We start from the raw sequence: 24,827 nt of genomic DNA on the forward strand, positions 1-24,827 counted from the left end.
GCGCAACTTATTTAATCATAATATCTATATAGATGTCCCTATGCATTTATCATGAAGAAAAATGGCAAAATGCAGCTTTATTAATAAGAGCACTTCTTTGCACATTAGTTTGGAAATTGTTTTTTATTCATTCTATTGCATTCTTGTTTATTTAGGTTTTGTTTTTTATACTTGGTAAAAATGTAAATTAAAAGTTGCAAAAGTTGAAGCCAAACTTATATAAGTGTTCAAAAATACTTTAAGCATACATTGTTCAGTTTTGTTATAATTAAAAAATAATCTATTTAAAGTGTTGCTCAATGGCATATTTTTGTTCTTAGTTCTGCTGCTAATGTTTTGTAGACTTTGTTATTAAAAGAGTGTCGTTTAGTATCCTGTTTTTGTGTTTTGCTTTGGTACCGAAAATGGTATCGAGTACCGTGAAATTTCACTGGTATTCGTACCGACTACTGAAATTTTGGTACCGTGACAACACCAATGTACAGTGCAAAAAGTGTTTTGCACATAATTACTGCTCAATGGGGCGGCTTTAACAGTTTATGAGATGGATAGCCTGAAGAAAAAAAACTGTTCCTGTGCCTGACGGTTCTGGTGCACAAAGCTCTGAAGCGTCGGCCAGAAGGCAACAGTTCAAAAAGGTAATGGGCTGGGTGAGTGGGATCCAGAGTGATTTTACCAGCCTTTTTCCTCAATCTGGAAGTGTACAGTTCTTGAAGGGGGAGCAGGGGGCAACCAATAATCCACTCAGCAGTCCGAACTGTCCTTTGTAGTCTTCTGATGTTTGATTTCGTAGCTGCACCAAACCAGACAGTTATTGAAGTGCAGAGGACAGACTCAATGACTGCTGAGTAGAACTGTATCAACAGCGCCTGTGGCAGGTTGAACTTCCTCAACTGGTGAAGGAAGTACAACCTCTGATGGGCCTTTTTCACAATGGAGTCAATGTGGGTCTCCCACTTCAGGTCCTGTGAGATGGTAGTGCCCAGGAACCTGAATGACTCCACTGGTGCCACAGTGCTGTTTAGAATGGTGAGGGGGTCACTGTTGGGGTGTTCCTCCTGAAGTCCACAATCATCTCCACCGTTTTGAGCGTGTTCAGCTTCAGGTTATTTTGACTACACCAGTGAGCCAGCCGTTCAACCTCCTCTCTGTATGCAGACTCATCGTCATCTCGGATGAGGCCGATGACAGTGATATCGTCTGCAAACTTCAGGAGCTTGACAGAGGGGTCCTTGGTGGTGCAGTCATTGGTGTAGAGGGAGAAGAGTAGTGGAGAGAGCACACATCCCTGGGGGGCACCAGTGCTGATTGTACAGGTGCTGGAAGTGAATTTCCCCTGTCTCACAAGCTGCTGACTGTCCATCAGAACACTGTCAGATAGACATGGGAACAGGGAATAGCTGGGATGATGGTGTTGAAAGCCGAACTTAAGTCCACAAAAAGGATCCTTGCATATGTCCCCGTGCTGATTGCATCATCCACAGACCTGTTTGCATGATAAGCAAATTGAAGGGGATCTAGAAAGGGTCCAGTGATGTCCTTCAGGTGGGCCAACACCAGTCTCTGAAATGATTTCATGACCACAGACATCATGGCAACAGGTCTGTAGTCGTTAAGTCCTGTGATTTTTGGTTTCTTAGGGGCAGGGATAAATAAATGAGCATTTGAAGCAGCATGGGACTTCACACACTGCGCCAGTGATCTATTGAAGTGTGAAGATGGGGGCCAGTTGGTTAGCGCAGGAATGAAGGCATGCTGGCGAGACGCAATCTGGGCTTGAAGCCTTCCTCATCTTTTGCTTCCAAAAGACGCGCCACACATCCTCTTCACAGATCGCAGGTGGTGTTGGTGTGTAGTGAATGTCAGAGCGGGTGTGGGGTGTCGTCAGCCAGGCGTTGGTCCACCACAGGGTTGGGGGTAGGAGTCCTGTAATTAGTAAGTTGTTTCAGGCCACTCCACACTGATGCAGGGCCGTTAACTGAAAACTTGAGTAGCTTCTTTTAGCCACTCTGATTTCCCTGTTCAGTGTGTTCCGGGCCTGATTATACAAGACTTTCTGCCCACCCCTGTAAGCATCCTCTTTGGCATGACGACGCTGTCTGAGTTTTCCAGTAAACCATGGTTTATCATTGTTGAATGATAAAAAAGTCCTAGTAGGGATGCACGTCCTCACAGAAACTGATATAATGCTGCATAATACATTGCAATAAGACTGAAATTGTGATATAGCCTTGCATGAATACTAAGCCACAAAAGGCTGCATATTAAAAGTCTGCATTGACCACTTGAGACAGTGCTGCAGAAGCGAGTGGTTCCCTGCCGGAAGAACAGTATAAGTGGAACAAACAGACTAGCGCAGCAATATTAGATTAAGTTTATCATATTACAATTCAAAATGCAAAGTTTGGAAAAACTGTCCCTTCCCAAATGCTGGCTATATGCAATAGCTTGAAACAAGTCACAGATCAAAGCAAGCCAGTGATCTATCAGAACCATCATGGGAAAGAATGAGCGGTGGAGGTTTCTGATTCTCTCACTGATAAACATATGATACAAAGTGTCCGTAATGGTGAAGTCTGTAACACATTTTTGTGTTTCAAGTTCATCATACTTTACATCAACATAAGTTAGCTTTGTACAGAAAGTTTGTGAATATTGCTTGAGTAATATAAATATAACCTCTAAAACATTATGGACATGATATGGCACAGAAATACAGCGACATCATAAATGTTGCTCTTATAATGTAAAAAGAGCAGTTATGACAAAGTGTGCATATATTTTTCAGAACATTCCTTGTCTCTCTGGAAAATGATTTTTGCTAACAAAGTGAAAATAAACAGTCCTTCGATCCCTCTTTTGTAATTATAAAATATGGCTGTTTGAAAATGTTTTTTTTTTTTTTAGAAATGGTGCACCCACGTGAAGTAGATAAACAATGCCATTTCCTAAAATAAGTCCATTATAGCACTACAATACAGTAAAATGCAGATTTAACTGAACAATTTAGAAGGGGTTTGTGCCTTTGCTTTAAACTTTTTCCATGGCATGGTTGGCATTTTCATGGAATTGCTCTTATGTCTTTTGGGACACTCACAACACAGCAAATGCGGTTTATAAAAAAAGCATTATTTTCTCTTCACGCAGCAAACATTGTTCATCTTTGCAGGGTTATTGCACATATATATATATATATAATAATAATGCTCTCCCTCAAACACAAAATGCTGCTCAAACGCAAAATGTGTTTATTCTTTTGCAAAGATATTGCACAAACAACATCGCCCTTATCAAGGGCTCAAACGTAAAACGTCTTATGTCCTCCTGTAGGGGTTTTACACAAACAACATTGCCCTTATCATGGGGCTTAAATGCAAATGTCGATTGTCCTTTTGCAGGGGTATTGCACAGATGACATCGCCCTTATATTAGGGCTCAATCACAAGCATTGTTTACCCTTCTGCAAAGATATTGCACAAACAATGCTCACCCATTCACAGAAGCGCTACAATTCTCATAAACTAGCCTACCATTCTGCAGTGCATGGCACAATAGTAGCATGTCATACAGTCTTGTAAAGGCTTATGTTTGCATCTTTTTTCAGATTTGTCCCTCACATTCTGATGACCTGGTTGTTGTTCTGAATCATTGTTAAATTAGGTTCCAATCCCTTTTGTGGTAAACTCTGCTCCCCTGCCATCATTGCCTCTAGCAGAATCTGGTAGTTCGAGCAACTATCGGGGGGCTGAACCGTAGGACGGGGCTTACACAAAATGACGTAATTATCTATATAGTCGTATTAATTCCAATCATCCTGAGTGTTTTCTTATAGAAATGGAAACTTAAACGTAGTTCTAGCAGGAAGATCTCTGGATTAATTCTATGAGGCATCTGGTCCAATCACAATACAGCCTCTGCTTTATAAGCCTGCTGAGCTGTTTTTCATTGTTTACATACTTCCATTGTTTTCACACCTCTCCAGCCCATCTCAACCAGTTTAGGTCCGCACCCCTGCTATCATCGCCTCTAGCAGGATCTGACAATTCAAGCATGTATCCGAGCGCTGATCAGTAGGACGGGGCTTATGCCAAATGACAGAAGTATCTCTACATTCATATTAATTCCAGTCTTCTCTTATAGAACTGCTTTCAGCCTTTCTAGCTCTGAGGGATTTCCGGTCCTTAGTGCAAGGCTTTCACATAACATACTGGTCCATTCGGACAGCACTGCAGTAGTGGCTTACATAAACAACCAGGGGGGAATTCATGACATCCAATGATGAACTTGGCAAACTAGCTTCTCCTCTGAAGTGAAAGACATCTGTTGATAGGACGTTTGCCTCCCCAAGTGTTGTGCAAAGTCCGGGAGGACAGGAAAACAGTGCTTTTAGTTATTCCTAGATTGGCCCAACCGCCCTTTGTTTCCAGAGCTGGTGGAGCTGTTGGATGCCCCCTGTGGAAAATTCCAATGAGGAGGGACCTGATCTTGCAAGCAAATGGCACAACCTGGCATCCATGTCAGGAATGTGGAAGCAGGACTTACTCCATCCAGACTTAAAGTGAATGTTGCTGCTATAACGACTGCCCACAACCCCCTAGGCGGTTTGTCTGTGGACAAGCACTCCTTGTTCTTCAAGTTATTGCAAGGCGTGGGATCCTGATTTGGGACTTGTCGCTGGCTACGTGTTTTCACATTCCCTTTTCGAGCCACTTGATATAGTAAGCTTATGGCTACTCTCTCTAAAGACTGTGCTGCTTCTTGCTTTGGCTTCAGTAAAATGCATTGGAGACCTTCATGATATTTTAAGCTTGTGAAGATGTATAATTCACATCTTTACAGGCTACAGATCACAGTTATGGTATGCTACATTTCTTGTGTCCAAATAAATCTCCTTCAGAGAGCAGCTCAGGATTCATCTCTTGCAACGCATCCATGGGCAACCACAGTGTCCGTCCAGCAGACAGACACTAGCAATCTTCACATCTTTCCTCCTCGACTGACTTTCAGACTCGTCAACTTGCACCACGCAAACACATGCAGCGGAGAACATGTCAGAGAGAAGCGAGGCGAGGGGGTCTGACATAAGTGAGTGTGTGTGCGAGTTAAAGCAGTGTTTCTCAAATGGTGGGTAGCAGACCTAATTGAGCTGCGGACAGCAGGGAAAGAAAAATGCCATGGTTCTCCTATTGAAGATATTTTGGCGGCCGCCTAAGTGACACCCCATTTAGGACTGCCGAGGCAGATTTAGAAATAATCTTGCAATCAGCTAAAGGCTTCTCATATGCACTTTTGCAAGAGTGTAACTGAACCAGCTCGCAATCTTGATCTACTCTTCTCTCTGGTGCACGCGTGCAAAAACTCAATTTCAATTCTAGTGAGACCTTTCTAGTTTAAAGTGTTACAGAGGAAGTCAAGTCAAACCTTTCAAACAGTAACTGAGGCCAAAAAGCACTGAGGAGGAAAAGAGCAACACTGTGCTAAGCGCTATTTAAAAAAAGAAAAGAAATCACCTTTACAAAATTGTTTCATGATTTTACATGAGTAAAAGTAACTGCAATATTTTGACAAAGATGTATAGGTTTCATATGAAATAATCTAACCCAGGGTATGTTAAATACAGGTTACGTTTTTACTATGGTGGGTCGCCACTTGATTTCCAATGTAAAATCTGGGTCTTGAAGCAAAACCAGATAGGTACAGACAGGAGCAGTCTGGCTGCGCTGTTGCGCACCTACAGTATATGTTAATTGTTAATAATCATAGAACATTACTTTAAAAGCTCACACAGCTGATGTTATTTTTCCATTTAGTAGTTAATTTAACATGCTATGCTAACATGTAAAGTAACATGCTTTAGTTATATAACATGTTATAGTTACTTGCAGTTATTTTATCATGTTTATAATTTGGATTATTATAATAATTCTGTTAGCTTTCTTATTTATTCTATTTATTTATTTTCAAAAAGGGAGACTTTTTCACTCCTTTAACCCTCTGGGGTCCTCTCAGGCGCGTCCTGCTGGATATTTTCATCATTACAGCAGAAACAACTTGGCGTGAACGATCATGAACATTGAGGTAATTTACATCAGAAGAGACAAAAGACGCCTCCCCTGGGCCTATCAATGAGGGATAGAGAATGAATGCGAGGAGACTTAATGATCAAAATCAAGTTTTAAGTTATCTGAAGTCATCTGACTATTTTCTTTACATAAAGACTTGACATAATTTTAGACCTACACTACCATTTAAGACCTACACTACCATTTAAAAGACGTCTCTTCTGCTCACCAAGACTGCATTTATTTGATCCAAAATACAGTAAAAACAGTGATATTGTGAACTCCTTTTACAATTTAAAAGAACAGTTTTCTATTTGAATATAAAGTCAAATGCATTTTGTGATCAAAGCTGAACTTTCAGCATTATTTCTGCAGTCTTCAGTGTCACATGATCCTTCAGAAATCATTATAATATGCTGATTTTCTAATATGGGCATATTTAAAGAGCATTTTACACCCGAACAGATTTTGCAAGCACAAGCTTTGTTGAAGATAATGAGGCAGCATAAACACTAGATAAAATATAATCTAAACATTCATATTTTTATATCATATTACATATCATAGTTATATCATACAGCATACAATTTAAATACCTGCTTTAGCCGAAACAGCATTTTAAATGTAACTAGAACTTGCTTATTAGGACATATTTCAAATGTCAATACTCTGAATCCTGGCTGGCAAGTCTGGAAACAGTCCCACTAGTAAAATATGTAAATTTGTATATAAAATAGCATGTCAGCTAATGAAAACTAAATGACTTACTCGTCCGAAATGGTATCCTCGGCTGGATCAAGTCTCTCTTCAAAATACAAACGTTCATCGGAGTCCCGCTCTTCTTCTGAGGAAAATGTTAACTCTTCGTCACTATCCAGGAGTTTCCTCACCTGTGTATTGTGCCATCTTTCAAACGTACATAAAGTGAATGACCTAGATGTTTTTAAGGCACAGTCGGGGCATTTACCAATTGCACTGCTCAGCTCATAACCGTATGAATAGTGCCCTCTGCCCGTGGGTGATCACATTATGGATAATTAGCTGAGCCAGGAGAAACTGTACATCAATTTGTTTCATACAGATTACTTTGAAGGAGAATATTTGTTTTATTTAAAAGTAGACATTTTAAGATGTCTTTAGACATATGTTTCATGTTTGTGTGATAAGTATTCGCAGAGTTTCAGTTTCAGCATTTGTTTGCCATTTTTCAGAAATATGCTCGTGAACATAGACTGCTGAAAGAGGACCCTTTTTATTTTCTTTATTTTACAAAAGCACAAGGTTTTGTTGTTATTGTGAGGGTACACAAATAAAAGTAGACCCTTTATAGTCTCTAATGATGTCTTACACTTCTCTGTATGCCCCAAAATGACGGAGTATTTTAAGTTGTTTCCGCTGTAATGACGAAAAAATCCAGCAGGACGTCCATTGACCGCAGAGGGTTAAGGGTCATTGTTACTGAAAATAATAATTGTGTAATACCATATACTATGAAACCGTGATATTTTCTGAGATGGTTATCGTACTGTGAAAATCTCATACCATTGCAACCCTATTTAGACTACTGCTTTTCATCACAAAAATGCCATAGTTCTTTATACACTCAGCTAAAGGATTATTAGGAACACCATACTAATACTGTGTTTGACCCCCTTTCGCCTTCAGAACTGCCTTAATTCTACGTGGCATTGATTCAACAAGGTGCTGAAAGCATTCTTTAGAAATGTTGGCCCATATTGATAGGATAGCATCTTGCAATTGATGGAGATTTGTGGGATGCACATCCAGGGCACGAAGCTCCCGTTCCACCACATCCCAAAGATGCTCTATTGGGTTGAGATCTGCTGACTGTGGGGGCCATTTTAGTACAGTGAACTCATTGTCATGTTCAAGAAACCAATTTGAAATGATTCGAGCTTTGTGACATGGTGCATTATCCTGCTGGAAGTAGCCATCAGAGGATGGGTACATGGTGGCCATAAAGAGATGGACATGGTCAGAAACAATGCTCAGGTAGGCCGTGGCATTTAAACGATGCCCAATTGGCACTAAGGGGCCTAAAGTGTGCCAAGAAAACATCCCCCACACCATTACACCACCACCACCAGCCTGCACAGTGGTAACACGGCATGATGGATCCATGTTCTCATTCTGTTTACACCAAATTCTGACTCGACCATCTGAATGTCTCAACAGAAATCGAGACTCATCAGACCAGGCAACATTTTCCAGTCTTCAACTGTCCAATTTTGGTGAGCTCTTGCAAATTGTAGCCTCTTTCTCCTATTTGTAGTGGAGATAAGTGGTACCCGGTGGGGTCTTCTGCTGTTATAGCCCATCCGCCTCAAGGTTGTGCGTGTTGTGGCTTCACAAATGCTTTGCTGCATACCTCGGTTGTAACGAGTGGTTATTTCAGGCAAAGTTGCTCTTCTATCAGCTTGAATCAGTCGGCCCATTCTCCTCTGACCTCTAGCATCAACAAGGCATTTTCGCCCACAGGACTGCCACATACTGGATGTTTTTCCCTTTTCACACCATTCTTTGTAAACCCTAGAAATGGTTGTGCGTGAAAATCCCAGTAACTGAGCAGATTGTGAAATACTCAGACCGGCCCGTCTGGCACCAACAACCATGCCACGCTCAAAATTGCTTAAATCACCTTTCTTTCCCATTCTGACATTCAGTTTGGAGTTCAGGAGATTGTCTTGACCAGGACCACACCCCTAAATGCATTGAAGCAACTGCCATGTGATTGGTTGATTAGATAATTGCATTAATGAGAAATTGAACAGGTGTTCCTAATAATCCTTTAGGTGAGTGTATATTAACCATAGTTACTAAACATGCATGGTTTCAACTATGGTTACATGATCTTATTACAAATATCATTGTTAAAACTATGGATGTTATGGAAGAACTATGGTAAATTGTCTTTACATGAGAGCATTACATGAGAGTTGTTTTGTTTGCTTTCAGAAATTTCTAGAGATGACTGTAGTCCAATCAGTAAGAGCCTGATGAAAGAAATCTGTATGGGAGACCCAACTTAGTCACACTGTCAGAATGATTCAATTTATAAAAGTAGGTGTTCATCAATCCAAAGAGAAACACTGCAGTGTCATTTAGGCCAGATAAAAAAATACTGAGTGCACGTTTAAAGAACTACAGGATTATTTGTTACAGCATGAGAGTGACAAAGATAGCATAATTCCACACATTCCGAATGACTGCTTTGTTAATGTAGGTTTCTAGTGTTTTCTCTACAGTTCCTTTGCATATTTGGCCCCTAAACTATGGAATAGCCTTCCTGGCAATGTTGGGGATTAAGACACAGTATTTTAGTTTAGTCTAGACTAAACTAAAAGACTGTGTCTTAATCCTAGTGTTGTGTCTAGACTAAACTAGTCTGGATTTCTTTAGACAGGCATATGTGTAACTTTCCCTCAACCCATAGTTTTGTTGCATTAGCCAGGTCTGCTGGAGTTTAGAGATGCGCCGATCAGAATTTTTTTTTATTTTCTCCCCTTTTTCTCCCAATTTTGGAATGCCCAATTCCCAATGTGCTCTAAGTCCTAGTAGTGGCATAGTGACTCGCCTCAATCCGGATGTCAGAGGATGAATCTCAGCCGTCTGAGACAGTCAACCTGCGCATCTTTTCTTAAATGTAGGAAATATGATATAGTATTTCTTCAAGAAACACATCATTCCCCACAGGAACCTGGAAACTTTGGGAAGATATGTGGTGGACATGTTTTCTTTAGTGCTGGCGTAAGCAAGAGCAGGGGAGTCATTACATTGATAAGTAAACATCTACAATACAAATGTCTCATTAAAGATAAAGATTAAAGATAAATTAGGAAGAGTCATTACTGTTTCAGCAGAAATTCAGGGGCAAAGGTTGATTTGACTAATATCTACGCACACCTAACACTGATGACCAGGGCTTTTTTATAAGATGTTGCAAGCAACTGGCACCATGATATTATATTGGGAGGAGACTTCAATCTTTTGATGGACTCAGTCCTTGATCATAGTTAAGCGAAAGTGTGCAAGCCCCTTCACAGGATGTGTAAAAATCTTGGCCTTACAGATATTTGGAGACTTTTGAACCCATCTGGTAGGGACTATCTTTTTTTTAATCAGTCCATAAGATTCATTCTAGAATAGAAGTCTCTCATTTCATCTGTTGTTGATTGCCCAATTGGAAACATCTCAGATCACGCCCTGGTGAGTTTAGAGGTGTTGCCACATATGGCGAAAAAATAAATAATATACAGTAGTTGCCACTTTAATGTATCCCTTGTGCAAAATCATGAATTTCAACAAATGTTTAAGGCTGAAATTAATGTTTATATGGAGACCAACTGGTCCTCAGTATCCTCTGTGGGCGTGGCTTGGGAGGCACTTAAGGCGTTTCTTAGGGGTCAGATAATACAGTATGCATCATTCACCAAAAAATCCAAAGCTTAAGAACTTGTGGATTTGGAAGGGAATATTAAAAGTGCTGAGGCAGAGCTAAAGTGCAGAATGTCATCTGATGGTCTCAGAGAATTGACACGATTGAAATACAGATATAATACTATTTTGTCACGGATAGGGCTGGGTATCGTTAAAAAATTTCCGATATCCCTACCGGTTCCTATATGATACTTTTTTCGATACTTTGGTAGGGAAAAAAAAGAAAAACTCAGCAGGAAAACGACGAACCCCGGTATTACCGCTGGTTGGACGCTAGGTGGTACTATTGGATCATTTTTAGTAAACATGGTTAGGGTTAAGCTTACACAATAAAAAGACACCTTGATTTCAAACTTTGAACTTTATTTTTTATTTATTTTAACTAAAAGTTCAAATGAAACTGGAAAAAAAACAAGTGCATTTAAAATGTGTTGTTCAACTTTTTGAAAGATGGCTTTACAACATTTGTGAACATCTCTCTGGCAAAGAAGCTTCATGCGTGCATTCTCTACCCGCCGGGTATTTCGTTATCCAGGAAAATATATCGCGTGTGTAAATAAATTAGTTTAGTTCCCTCCTTCACGATATACATATATCCAATTACATCGGAAACCTCGGGTGGAGGGATTAGTGAATATTCTTGCTTTATTGATTTTGCATTGAAAATTAAATAATTTATTTATAAAACTTAAAATGAAATACATTTCTAAATTCAAATTGCACACCAAATGAAATGTTAAAGTAAATAAATAAATAATAAAGTGAGACACACATACATACATACATATACATACACGTAACCTTTCCATTTATCGTCAGGCAAGAATCCGTCTAAACATGCAGGCGGAAAATTACTTACCCAAATGTAGATATAAAAACAATTATAAAATGTAAAAAATAATAATTATAATGATGATAATAATCACTAAAATATAAATCATGGTTCGAGGTGAATATATTTTTTTATTAATTGATACATTTTGTATTATTTTATATAGTTTGTATTATTTTACAGGCTGCAGAGTGGAGTTCACAACAATCTGCTCTGTGGAAATAAAGTGAACTGAACTCAAAGCACCTCCTGAACTGAGATGTCTGAGGTAATTTGCAGCACTTATAAAAATCAGAGTGTTTCAGGAAGAAACAGAGTGAAATCCTTAGATACGTTTGTTCCACGAAACTGCACGCCTCATGCGTCATACATGCGCATAGAAGCTTTTCTGCCAGCTGTACTTAATAATATAATAAAAAGTGTTTCTTCAAACGAGTGTCTTTGTGTCTATGGGCATATTATTTGTTATATTAATTTGATGATAATAATAGTCTAATAATAATAATAATTTAACAGATTAATGGAAAAACGAATCAAATATTGTCATGACATGTTCAAAGGCATCAGCTATTGGTGATCACTCTGACCATCATTGATCCCGAGATCATCTTCTGTTTGCTCAACCGAATGTATATTTCTCTCTATAAATTAACTAAATGTTCAGATAGTCTCTAGCTGTTTTTTTCCGACACATTCAGAATCATTACCACTTTTCCCGGTGTCGCTGTGGCTCGCTTTGTAATAATGAGACTTTAAAATATAATTTTTACAAGCGAATGCACAGTTTAGTATTTCACTGTAATGTAGAACAGTGTTAGCAATCTTACTGATAACATTCGTTCTCAGCCCTGTAACTCAAACCATTTTCTGATACTAGTGTTTTTCCTTGATGCCTAAACACAGCCAATCACCAGCATTTTTAGATTTGGGCACATCAAGCATGTTACATGCTTATCACTGATGTTGACGAGATTAACCTTAGGTATCGAAATTTGGTTCTGAACGACAAGAATGTTTTGATACTCGATTGTTTAGAGGCAATTCGGTCGGTGCCTAAAATGTATCGAACTCGATACCCAGCCCTAGTCATGGAAGATGAAGTTTTGGCTATTCAGGGCAAGACAGTCATACTTTGAGTCAGGGACAAAGCAGGGAAGCTTTTGGCTAGATACATAAAGCAGAGAGAGTCTTTTTCTACAATTCCCTCAGTGAAATCTGCTGGTGGGGAAATATTTATCTTGGCCATTGATATTAATAATGCTTTTAAAGAATTTTATCTTTATCTTATAGTTTCAAGTCTTTGTCTACAGATGAAGATATTAGGAACTGTGTGGAACCATTAGAACTGCCTAAACTGAAGACTGAGCAAAAAGATCATCTTGAGTCTGAGATAACCTTGGAAGAGCTTGGCGAGGTAATTAAAGCCTTGCCTACAGGTAAGGCTCTGGGGCTAGATGGTTTTGCAGCTGAATTTTTTAGATCTTATGCTACAGAATTGGTACCACTTTTGTTAGTTTACATGGAATCATTAAAGAATGGAAAGCTTCCGCTAACAATGACACAAGCCCGGATCAGACTGATCCTTAAAAAGGACAAAGATCCAAGTGAGTGAAAGAGTTCCCGTCCAATTTCCCGGATTCTGGCAAACCGATTAAGTTATGACATCTCTTATAGATCAGGTGGGGTTTATTCAGGGCTGCAGCTCTTCTGATAACATTAGGCATTTCATCAATATTATGTGGTCAGTGGCAAATGATCAGACTCCAGTCACTGCCATCTCACTTGACACCGAAAAGGCATTTAATATGGTAGAATGGGACTATCTTTTTAAGATTTAGGATATATAGACAGAACTGGTGTGACGGAGTCAGGTTTATAGGCCTCCTTGCTCGCACAACCTTTCAATTCTGTCCAAAAATGTTCTCAGACTGAGGTCAGGACTTTGTGATGGCCATTCCAATACCTTGAATTTGTTGTCCTTAAGCCATTTTGCAACAACTTTGGAGGTATGCTTGGGGGTTATTGTCCATTTGGAGACCCATTACGACCAAGACTTAACTTCCTGGTTGTTGTCTTGATTTGATGCTTCAATATATCCACATACATTTCCTTCCTCATGATGCCATCTATTTTGTGAAGTGCACCAGTCCCTCCAGCAGCAAAGCACCCCCACAACATGATGCTGCCCATGCTTCACGGTTGGGATAGTGTTCTTCAGCTTGCACCCCTTTTCCTCCAAACATAACAATGGTCATTATGGCCAAAGTTAAATTATTTGTTTCATCAGACCAGAGGACATTACTCCAAAAAAGTAAGATCTTTGTCCCCATGTGCACTTGCAAACTGTCTGGCTTTTTTATGGCTGTTTTGGCGCAGTGGTTTCTTCCTTGCTGAGCAGCCTTTCAGGTTATGTCGATATAGGACTCGTTTTACTGAGGATATAGATACTTATCTACCGGTTTCCTCCAGCATCTTCATAAGGTCCTTTGCTGTTGTTCTGGGATTGATTTGCACTTTTTGCACCAAACTACGTTCATCTCTAGGAGAAAGAATTTATCTCCTTCCTGAGCGCTTTGATGGAAGCGTGGTTCCATGGTGTTTATACTATTGTTTGTACAGATGAACATGGTACTTTCAGGCATTTGGAATTTGCTCCAGATTAACCAGAATTATGGTGGTCCAGAATAAGTTTAGCCTTTTAGTCTCACAATTTAGTCTTTCGGAGCTGATTTCCCCATGATATCAAGCAAAGAGCCACTGAGTTTGAAAGTAGACCTTAAAATGCATCCACAGGTACTCTAATTCTCTAATTGCCTATCAGAAGCTAATTGGCTAATTGCCAAAAGGCATGACATAATTTTCTGGAATTTTCCAAGCTGCTTTATGGCACAGTTAACTTAGTGTAATGTAAACTTTTTACCCACTGGAACTGTGTTATAGACAATTTAATGTGAAACAATCTGTCAGTAAACAATTGTTGGAAAAATTCCTTGTGTCATGCACAAAGACGTCCTAAACGACTTGCCAAAACTATAGTTTGCCAATATGAAATCTGTGGAGTGGTTAAAAAAAAAAAGTGGTTTAATGACTTCAAACTAAGGTGTACATAAACTTCTGACTTAAACTGTAACTACTGCCAACTACCAGCCAGAACGCAAGGAAAACCCTCACTGACACTGCATTTCATCATCTTGGTCCTTAAGATGGAGTTCACAGAAAATGAACTAGTGCCAACTAGGGTTGTGCCGATGGACGATATCATCATCCATCGTGATGGCTGACCAACATCACGATGTAGAGCCACTATCGTGATGCCACGCCCCCTTTTGCGAGTCTTGCTAGTGTGACTCACTAATCCTAGTCTCTTCTATAGTTAACCTAAAAACTTTGCAGGGATTGCTCTGTAAATTAAATTGAGAATATAACTAATGCATATATGCTATTTTAAATACTGTGGTATATGCCAGAGACATGACAGTCTGTGAAAATACCGTGTCAGGCAGGCTGCACAAATATTGATCTTGACATTGCTAGCTTCTTGTCTTTTTTTTTACATGTCTTACACTGTACATTTAGACTAAAATATTTTATGTTGTAGGCTACAAGAAAATACTTTATTAATTAACTATTAGTAGTTGTAGTGTCTCAGAAAATCTTGCTCATTGTCACATAGCTCTTGTATACACTGTAGCCGCAGTTTAAGATAAACCCAGACCAGCGAACGTCAAATAACTTTTGTCTGGTTAATACTTTTAAAGAAAAATGTCCTTGGCCATAAATCCATAATGTCAAATCAAATGAAAGAAACAAGGTGAATATGAATAACACACATTTATTAAAACATAGAAGAACAACAAATAAAGAACAAGAAAACGGAACAACACTCAGACCGAAACTCGGCATTAACATTTCACTTATAATTAGCAGCACAATTAACTTCAGCACAGGCTACAAAATAAATTATGTTATTGAAATATTGTAAAGTGGTCATATGAACTACACAAATGAACGTTTAAAAAACTATATGCAAAATCGAATAGCTCCACAACGGATGGCGAAAAAATGCGTAAAGAAGTCTAATATCTTTCACCATAGACCATGTTTAAATTTCGATGTTTCTGGCCAGAAATACCAACATATTCACTTTATCTGGTTTTAATAAGCTGCGGATTGGAGTAACTACACTACCCGCTCTGAAGACCCACTCTGATGGAGTACTGGTAGCACATATGCACAGATATTTCCGTGCTAATCTTGCCATGAACGGAAACCTTTTGTCGTTCGTTTTCCACCAAGTCTTCCCCATCAATGGCCATTTCCTGCAGGTACATGGTCATTTCTGCCTCGACCTTTTGCTCATCAGTGAGTAAAATAACGAAATTATAGTTTTTAAGTGGAAAACAGTATTTATGTAAAGAGATATATTAAAATAAATAGTGCACAACTCTTCTTAAGTGAAAGCTAAAAAAAAAAAAATGCTTCACGTGTCGTGCAACCTACTGATAAAGCGCTGACGAGTCATTAGTTGGGTTAGTAAAATAACGAAATTGTAATTTTTCATATCATTTTGGAAAATTATGCCATTTGGCTTTTATTTATTCAGTTTCTTTTAAGCACAGTTTCCCACTGAGCAAGCGACATCTGTGGACATACAAAACAGGTTGATATCTCGTCCGTCCGTCCAGGCCATGATCTGAACGTCCATTGACAGCCAGAATTAGTCGATTAATGACACTGAGAAATTATGTCCCAGGCCATAATCTAAACATCCACTGACAGCCAGAACTTGTTGAGAACAGACGTTCATACTGGCTATAATCTGGACGTCCGTTGACATCCAGAATTAGTTGATGAATGACGTGAATAAAGATGTCCAATCTGGCCACAATCTATAGGTCCACTGACAGCCAGAACTAGTTCAGAACAGACGTTCATACTGGCTATAATCTGGACGTCCGTTGACATCCAGAATTAGTTGATGAATGACGTGAATAAAGATATACAATCTGGCCACAATCTATAGGTCCACTGACAGCCAGAACTAGTTGAGAACAGACGTTCATACTGGCTATAATCTGTACGTCTGTTGACATCCAGAATTAGTCGATGAATGACGTGAATAAAGATGTCCAATTTGGCCACAATCTAAACGTCCGTTAACATCCAGATTTAGTCAATAAATGACAGAAAATATGTTAAGGCCACAATTGAAATGTCATTTATTTATTATTATTAAATGCTTGTAGAAGAAAACTACAACAAGTTTGCAAGTACAACAAAAAAATATAACAACCATCGTCATTGTCATAACATTACAACCATAGCTACTCCAGAGTCCCTCAATCCAGACTAATTTCCTAAAATCTTTCAATCCAGATTAAGTGCCAAGTCCTTAAACACAGCCACTGTTCTTATAGCGTTTAAGTTTAGACTCAAAATACATTTTCATTTCATCTTTAAATCTTTAAAAATAGAGGATTGCATTTAGAAAATTTACATTTGTGAATGTACAGAAAAATAAGAACAGAACAGAAAAATAAGGTTTATAAAATAAATATCACTTTTCTTTTCACATTCATGAAAACCAAAAATTACATTTCTATATGTAAATTCAAAGTTAGGATTCACATAACATTTGATAAAATCACAAATGTCGTACCAAAATGTCACTGTGAAAGAGCAGTTCCAAAATAAATGAAACGTAGTCTAGCCACATGATTTTTGGGAACTGGGAATATGGCTAGGGGACAAAGGCAGACGGTGACACTTCTTTCAGTCCATATGGACTATATTTATTCTAAAGTTTTATATAAAATTATATTTATATTCTAGAAAAAGTGATTCATTTTTTGTCTTTTTTTATTCGTCATTGTTTGAGGGTGATGGGTAACTATTTCCACTTAGGCTATATTGGGCCTTCAGTGCTCTTTGAAGGCCTGGGGTTCCAAAAGAGACACCTTGACCCATTCAGCAACATGGGACCAAGCCCAAATATGTGTGAAATATGTTTAAAATAAATTTCACCCATAACAATTATACTCCTCCAAATGTCAGCCTTTTTAATTTACATTTGTCCATTTATTTTATAGCCTACATATTGTTTTGTTGTTATTTGTTTTTTTAATTATGTGTATGCTGCTTAGTAAAAGTATATTAAAAAACTGATATAAGCATACCGTAGATGTTTTTCGGATAATAGTGTTTTTTTTCTTTCGTTTTTTTCTTATTAAGTGTGGTGGAAAAGGCGGTTATTGGGTACTCCTTCCGGTTTCAAGTAGATTATGATATCCCTCCCCTGTGAAAAACAGTTCTACCTTTATAGTGATAATAAATAATAGGGACTGTGTGTCAAGTATACATTATTTTGAACAAATGTTTTAACTTTTATAACATGATACTGAGATTTTTTTATATTGATCAAACATGCTCGGAATACAAGTTTCTCCAGTTCTGTGGTGGACAGATATGTGACTACAATCTGCGCAGCATGCTCCGCAGTCCGTACCAAGGAAGGCTGTCTTCGTCTCGTCGTGTCGCTGTCTCATGTTGCACTTGACGTCCCCATCAAGGACTTTGTAAGTATGTTGTAATATTGGTAATACTAATAGTGAGTGATTCCCGAAATGTTATCATAAAGCTTTTTTTGTTAGTCCCAGTTGGTCCAGCCAAGTCATCATTCAAATGTTTTTTCCTCTAAATTGACGTGCTAGCTACTTAAGCTAGCTCAGTTGGCGCCAATCAGCCTCAAACTGGACTTTCTATGGCAAGCCGTTTTAACATTTAATAATTGAAACCGACTAGTATCTATTTTCATGCTACTAGAAACGCTACTTATTTTTTAGATACTAGTATCTATTCCATTAATTACTAGTACTTATTCATTAGCTACTAGTGCTTATTCTTTAGCTATGACTAGTCAGAACGGCCACTGTAGAGTTCAATTAAAAATCTTGCTAGTAAAATAAATAATCTTGCTAGTAACATTTGGAATAAATACAAGTATCTAATAAAAAGGTATTGAATATCAAATTAGCATGAGGAATACTATTGCTACTGGACTGACTAATGTTGGTGGTTTGGGCTTCTCAGATGTACCCAGGTCCCAAGCTGTGGAGAGCAGGTCCATAGATGGTGAATGTCATTGGTTGTATCACTCAATGAGGCACATTGTACATATGTTCTAAATATATTGATTGCTTCACACCCTTTTTTCTTTCCTGCTTAGGTCTTTCACATGAAAGGTCCATTTACAATAGGGCTGTGCCAACCACATTCCCCCTGTCAGAAGCGAGTATGGTAAGTACAATAATATTTTCATGTGACACCCAGACTAATTACTTATGTATTATAACATTGCATTCTCTTTGTAACTGTTTGGTAAATCAGACTTCAGGTTTTCATCTTGTTGCTTTGGCATTTATGACATTTAGTCTAGAACCATCTCTTAATAAAATTGTTCTTTAATGAAACTGATTTGTCAAATACAGGGTTAAGGTTTCCCTGTTGAATAAAGTGTTAAGTAGCTAATTGAATAATCATTCATTTTTCTGGGATTGCTAGAGAGCACTCTTTTACTGAAAAGCTGAAATGCCTTGCTGTTACAAGAGAACCATGATTACAGTGATTTTTTCTTAATTTCTCATTATTGCCAGAATTCCAGAAAATAGTGCTAACAAAGGGGGAAAGATGTAAAGGACTGCATGCACAAAGTGATGGACAGGTATTTATTTACACATTAACTTAACAGACACAGGTCTTTAGACATTTGACCAGAACAGTTGATCATGTTAGTTCAGCTCTGCTTTGGTTTTCTTGTGTCCCCATTTTGTTTTCACATGGTGGTTGATTTGGGGGTTTGGTTTAGTTGATTGTTTAAGTAAGGAGCAGGACTGTGCGCTAGGGCTTGGCGATATGGATAAAACATTATATCTTGGTGTTTTTTTGGCTAAATGTTGCTAAAAGATATACTGTATATTGTATTTTTTATGAAAATGGCTAAATATGTAGTTGTAAGTCAAAGCCACCTGTGAGATGTCATATGCACTTTTATTTAAACGGACTGTCATTAAAATAAAATGCAGACGTTTACCTCCATGTGTTTTATTCCCTACGTTGAATAAAAAAAGCCCTATCTCTTGTTTCTAACAGCAATAAAAGAAGGATTAAGAAAGGGAGAAGGAGAGACAGACAGGGGCTCATGGAGAAGAGAGAGCATGCGATGGACTGAAGTTTATGATACAAAAACGGTCTTTCATCGGAAAGCCGATTGTTACTGTACAGTTAGTCTATATCTACGACGTTCCACTTCCGGAATTGCTCAGAAATTCCACCAGATTTCACTCTTTCCGGCCAGATGTCTGTTACCTTTCTTTAAAATGAATTTAAGCTCCGGTCGATTTATGTAAACTGCTCCTCAGATCTCTGCAGGGTAAATCCAGACAGCTAGCTAGACTATCTGTCCAATCTGAGTTTTCTGTTGCACGACTAAAACAACTTTTGAAAGTGCACGTTCCTCCAAAAGAAATTCCTTCCCGAGGCTATTTTGCAGCGGCACCGTGGCTTTGCCTGGTGCCGCTGCAAAATAGGGAAAAATATTTTCATATATTGCACCTGTAAATACAGAACAAAATATTCTGTAGCCTATTTTGCCGTCAATACTTCCGAAGTTATCTTCAAATCAAATCAGTATGTATTTATGTTTAACATGAAATGTACTACTGCTTGAGAGCAGTAAATCAATTGGAAACATACGTGTGAATAGACAAGACTAGCAGCAGCAGCGCAGCGTCAGACACGTTTTTGGTGTACAAAGACATAGAAAACTCCACGCAACCGCCACACAACAGAAACGCCAGGCTCATGCAACGCGGCCAGTGTGTAGCCAGCCTAAGGCTGACGCTGGCTAATTTATGCAGTCCTATGTCCATCTCAGCCAAGCAAGAGGTCTGATGTATGTAGAGATCTGTATGGTTATATTGTATAGTGTTGTTTTCAGGCAAAGGTAAAAATAGTATGGCTGTGCATAATGCCATGATGCTCTAACAAAATCGCTGTTTTTTTTTTTGTCATTTATTTTGAATTCCTGCAGAAAAAAGTTGAGACAATTCAACTTATAGGAGAAACGCAGCCTGCAGTCACCATGCATGGAAAATCATGTTACCATGTTAGAATTGAAGACAAGAAATTGTTTTCAGCAATAAAAGGTAAGCTTCATATTATGGTAATTTAAAAAAAAGTGTGTATATATGTATGTGTGCGTGGAATCAGCTTGTGCGTGGTATCAGGCTTGATGTAATTTGACTTGATTTGCGATTTGATAACTAGGCTATTTCATTTAATTGATTCGAGTACTCAAATTTTCATCTATGTATACCATGTATCTCTGCTGCAAGCTAGACCACAACAGTGGCATTTGTATATTTATTTTACATGTGTATTTGTTTGCTTTGATTGTAGCTGCTGTCATGAAATGGGACCAAGCTGCTACAGAGGCCCAAATAAAGTCTGCTGCATCTGATCATCTGAAACATGCCCCCAGGAGAGTCGGGGGTGGTGGCTATAAATGAATATATTGTGGACCTTAAGGCAGCCACATTTTGTTAATTGTTTACTGTTTTAACAACATATTATAGCACTTTTATTTATAACTTTACTGTTCTGGCTTTTAAGTTTTATAATGTTATTGTGTTAATTTATACTTGACTGTTCAGGTTTTAAGTTTTATTGTGTTAATTTATACTTTACTGTTCTGGTTTTAAGTTTGGGTAAAATTAGTAATAAAAATATATTTTGAGATTTAAATAATTTATTTCTTGGAGTGATCAGTTTGGTTTACAGGAAAATGTTTAGCAGTTTATTACAATTATATTGATAAGATATAAAAATGCAAGACTAGTATATACAATACACAGTTATTCAATTGAATATTCAATATTATCAATATTCTTTAAAATCTAATTTAGGTCTATGGTCTGTGTGTCTGCAGTTTCATGACACGACAACCATTAACAATGAGCAACTGGGTTTTTCTCAGTGAGAACTAACTCACTGCCACTGTTTTAAAGTAAAAAAAATTAAAAGTTGGATCCTTGCAAATATGCACAGATGGGATTTCCATGTCAGTATGGGTCTTTAACAGTCTTCTTTGACATTTCTACTACAGAAAACACGTCTAATACAACTTTTATTCTGGCTGCCTTTAGATGTCTTAACAATTACGTCTGTAGCACGTCTTTAATTGACGTCTAAACAATGTCCTGAAAAGACGTATAAAAACCTTGATTCTGACTCCTGTGAGGACGTCTTCTGGATGTCTAACAATTACGACTGTAGCACGTCTTTAATTGACGTCTATACAATGTCCAGAAAAGACGTATAAAAAACACTTTCATTCTGGCTCCTGTGAGGACGTCTTCTGGATGTCTAACAATTACGTCTTTTAGACGTGTTCTAGGCAACTTTTTGCTCGCTGGGTTGTTCTGATTGATAGGTTCTTGTTCCCTATATAATCTGGCAATCACTGTATATCGAATAGCGATTTTCCAGGTATGCAGTCCTTAAATATCTAAAAGCTTAATTTAAGCACTTTAAGGACCTTGTGCTTACCCTGTTGACAACTAACAGCAAGACAGCAATTAAGACAGAGAATAAACAACTGAAAACTGCTGCCTATGCTAGTTCAAACAGCAAGTAAAAGCAAAGATATACTTCCAGAAAAGTTCTTATTCGTTCTTCATTCAGGGGTAAAAAGAAATTCTAAAGAGTCGAGCAATGGTTTACTGTTTGAAAACATTCAGACACTGGTCACACCACTGTGGAAGATGTTTAAAGGAGAATTTAAATATGATGACACTCAGTAAAACCTAAACTAATGTGACATTAAAATGTGTTATCAATGACTTTGATGGCACATGAAGACAGTAAAACAATAGCTGTTATAAACACTTGATTATGATTTACAGTGACATATATGCAATAGAATATTTTTAATTTGTCTCATTTAGATTCTGAATTCATGACGCTAATGGGGCCATACGCTGAGTGCACAGTTATTTTACTTTATGATGACACTGATTCAACTGAAAAGATATGTTTATAAAAGAGTGTTGATGTTCAGATAGAGCCATATCTTTCTTTGGCCAGATGTGTGAATGGCTTTGTTAAAATGTTATGTAAATGTAAAATATTATTGAAATTAACATTAAGGTTGCAACACATGACACTTTTTTGGACTAGGAAACAGACCAAAGAATCGTTTAGAGCCTGAAGAAAGGAAAACAATATATGTTATGGAGTAGGAAATAATCATTTTCACAGTCCCAACTGTGAAAAACAAAAAGGTGAAGTGATCTACTTATTGGTACAGTCAGAATATTATAACTAGTCATATAGAAATATAATTTAAATGGTTCCAGGTGCTTAGATGATGAAAAATAACTTGTATCCAACAAATGCAATTCCGTATGTTACGTTATACATTCATTAATTGCAGTTATTTTAAAAAAACATCTCCGAGCATGTCAATGACCTTATATGTCAGCCACCACTGAAGAGTGACCCAGGAAAAACCCTGTACACATAATAAATTATATTTACATTTGTTCACTGATCATAAAGCCAGGCACATTAAGTCTGTTCCAAGAGAAGTTTTGGACTAAACATCTCATCGAGTTAGACCTGCACCCCCCTGCGCACCCCCTCCCCTCCCCTCCTTCACACCCCCATACCTCACAGGACCACTGATTCCAGCTCCAAGTTTCTGTGTCCAGTTGATGTTATACTCTTCCAAAATAGACGTCTCCTATAAGATGAACATACAGACAGTTTGGGAACACTTTGTTTGAACCACCCCACAGACATTAATTAAAAATGATGTATAATTGTATTATTTAAATATGAAAATATTATTTTTTTAAGTGCACACTCATTTTAAAAACACTTCACTGTACAACTAAAAACTTTAAAATATTGTGCATGTAAATGTAAGATATTATTTTAAATTAACATTAAGGTTGCAACATTACTTTTTTGGAGAAAGAACTGGTATACTTGGCAAAAACACATTAAACTAATTTAATTTAAAGTTTTTAATAAAATTGTCTTGTTCAAATATTTGCAAAAAAAAATTTGATTTTCATAGCCATGTCAAAATCCTAATCCATTGAACATTAATAAACTTTTTTATTTGCACAAAGAATTGTCTTGTTACAGTCTTGTTTCAATATACTCCGTAGTTCAATAAACCTTTACATACACCAATATTTCACAAGTTCTTAAAGATCATCTTAGATTAGTAATCGTGTTCATCTGAGGTAAACTTTTTCTTCAACTCACAGGTGTAATAAGATTTTAAGAAACATGTCAGGGTTTTTACTGTATATAAGTAAATGGGTCTATTATTGTATATACATTAAACAAACTGTGAACTGCAAATAGCCAATACGTTTTCTGACGGAACACAACCTTTAAATTCTAAATACAACAGCAATGGGAGCACCATATGGTACACCAATAAATACTTGCTTAATGCTATTTAGGATTATTAGTTGTTATTGAGAAGGAAAGACATCACATCTAGTTCATCATTGACCTGCTAGTAGTCACATGTTGTAGTTACCTTAATGAACCTGTCCACGTTGGTGTCCTCGGACATGATTTTCACGGTGACACCTTCACAGCGCTCTGCACTCTTTTGCTCCAACAGGCTCGAACAGGTTTTCAACAAGCCTTCAAGGTGGTGTTTAATCAAGTCGAGTTAAGATGCCGGCTTGTATAAAATGTTCATGTTGGCTGATGAACTGTTAACCCACTAAATTTCAGCGTATTTCTTTGTCCAAATTGGATGTTTAACTAGAGTTAACTTTAAGAAACATTCAAACTCCTCGGTATGACATACCAGTTTAAATGCTTTTGGTATTATGAATAAAATTCAACAGGACAGCAGCACATAAAAGACGCGAGTTAGCTACCAACACAAGTTCAACATGCGTTTGGCCAACATCTTATACGGAAGAAAAATTTGTTAATTCCTGTACGGCTGTCTGAATAGGGAAAGCTAGCTATAAAGCTAACTTTCAGAAATGATATTTCTTGCTTTCATTGCACGTACTATTATGTGTCTCTGATCCCTTTGAATCTACAATTTTCGCTCGACTCGCCGGCATCAAACAATTTTTGTAAAGTACCACAGAGTCTAAAAACTATAATAAGTTTTTATGAAATGGGTCCTTTTGCTGCCGCTATTCCAAAACTGAGGACGAAAATTCTTCTTTAGTAGGCAACATCGTGCAGCCAGCAGTTCAGGCGCATTCTGCCACCTAATGTATAGGAGTTGAGGCTGAATCAGCTTCTCTTTTCGTTCACCACTCCACTTTGCATTCCCCCTCGAAAATTTGTATATAGCATACATGGGTCAATAAAAAAAAAAAAATTTACTTTCCGATTGAAACAAAATATTTAATTTTCAATTAATTTCA

The 24,827-nt window shown here is 37.7% G+C and overlaps 1 protein-coding gene across 1 annotated transcript in view; it reads right to left on the reverse strand.

The window, feature by feature from the left end:
- LOC127629765 (MAP kinase-activated protein kinase 5-like) overlaps positions 1-24,596 on the reverse strand; it is a 116,200-nt gene extending 91,604 nt beyond the window's left edge. The window contains exons 1-2 of the mRNA XM_052106999.1: positions 23,969-24,596; positions 23,079-23,152 (exon numbers count right to left, since the gene is read on the reverse strand). Of these exons, the coding sequence (XP_051962959.1) occupies positions 23,079-23,152; positions 23,969-24,004 (110 nt within the window). The 5' untranslated portion in view covers positions 24,005-24,596. The remainder of the gene's footprint in view (positions 1-23,078; positions 23,153-23,968) is intronic.
- Positions 24,597-24,827: the final 231 nt, after the last annotated feature.

The sequence above is a fragment of the Xyrauchen texanus genome, chromosome 3 (genome assembly GCF_025860055.1).
Source record: "Xyrauchen texanus isolate HMW12.3.18 chromosome 3, RBS_HiC_50CHRs, whole genome shotgun sequence".
NCBI lineage: Eukaryota > Metazoa > Chordata > Actinopteri > Cypriniformes > Catostomidae > Xyrauchen > Xyrauchen texanus.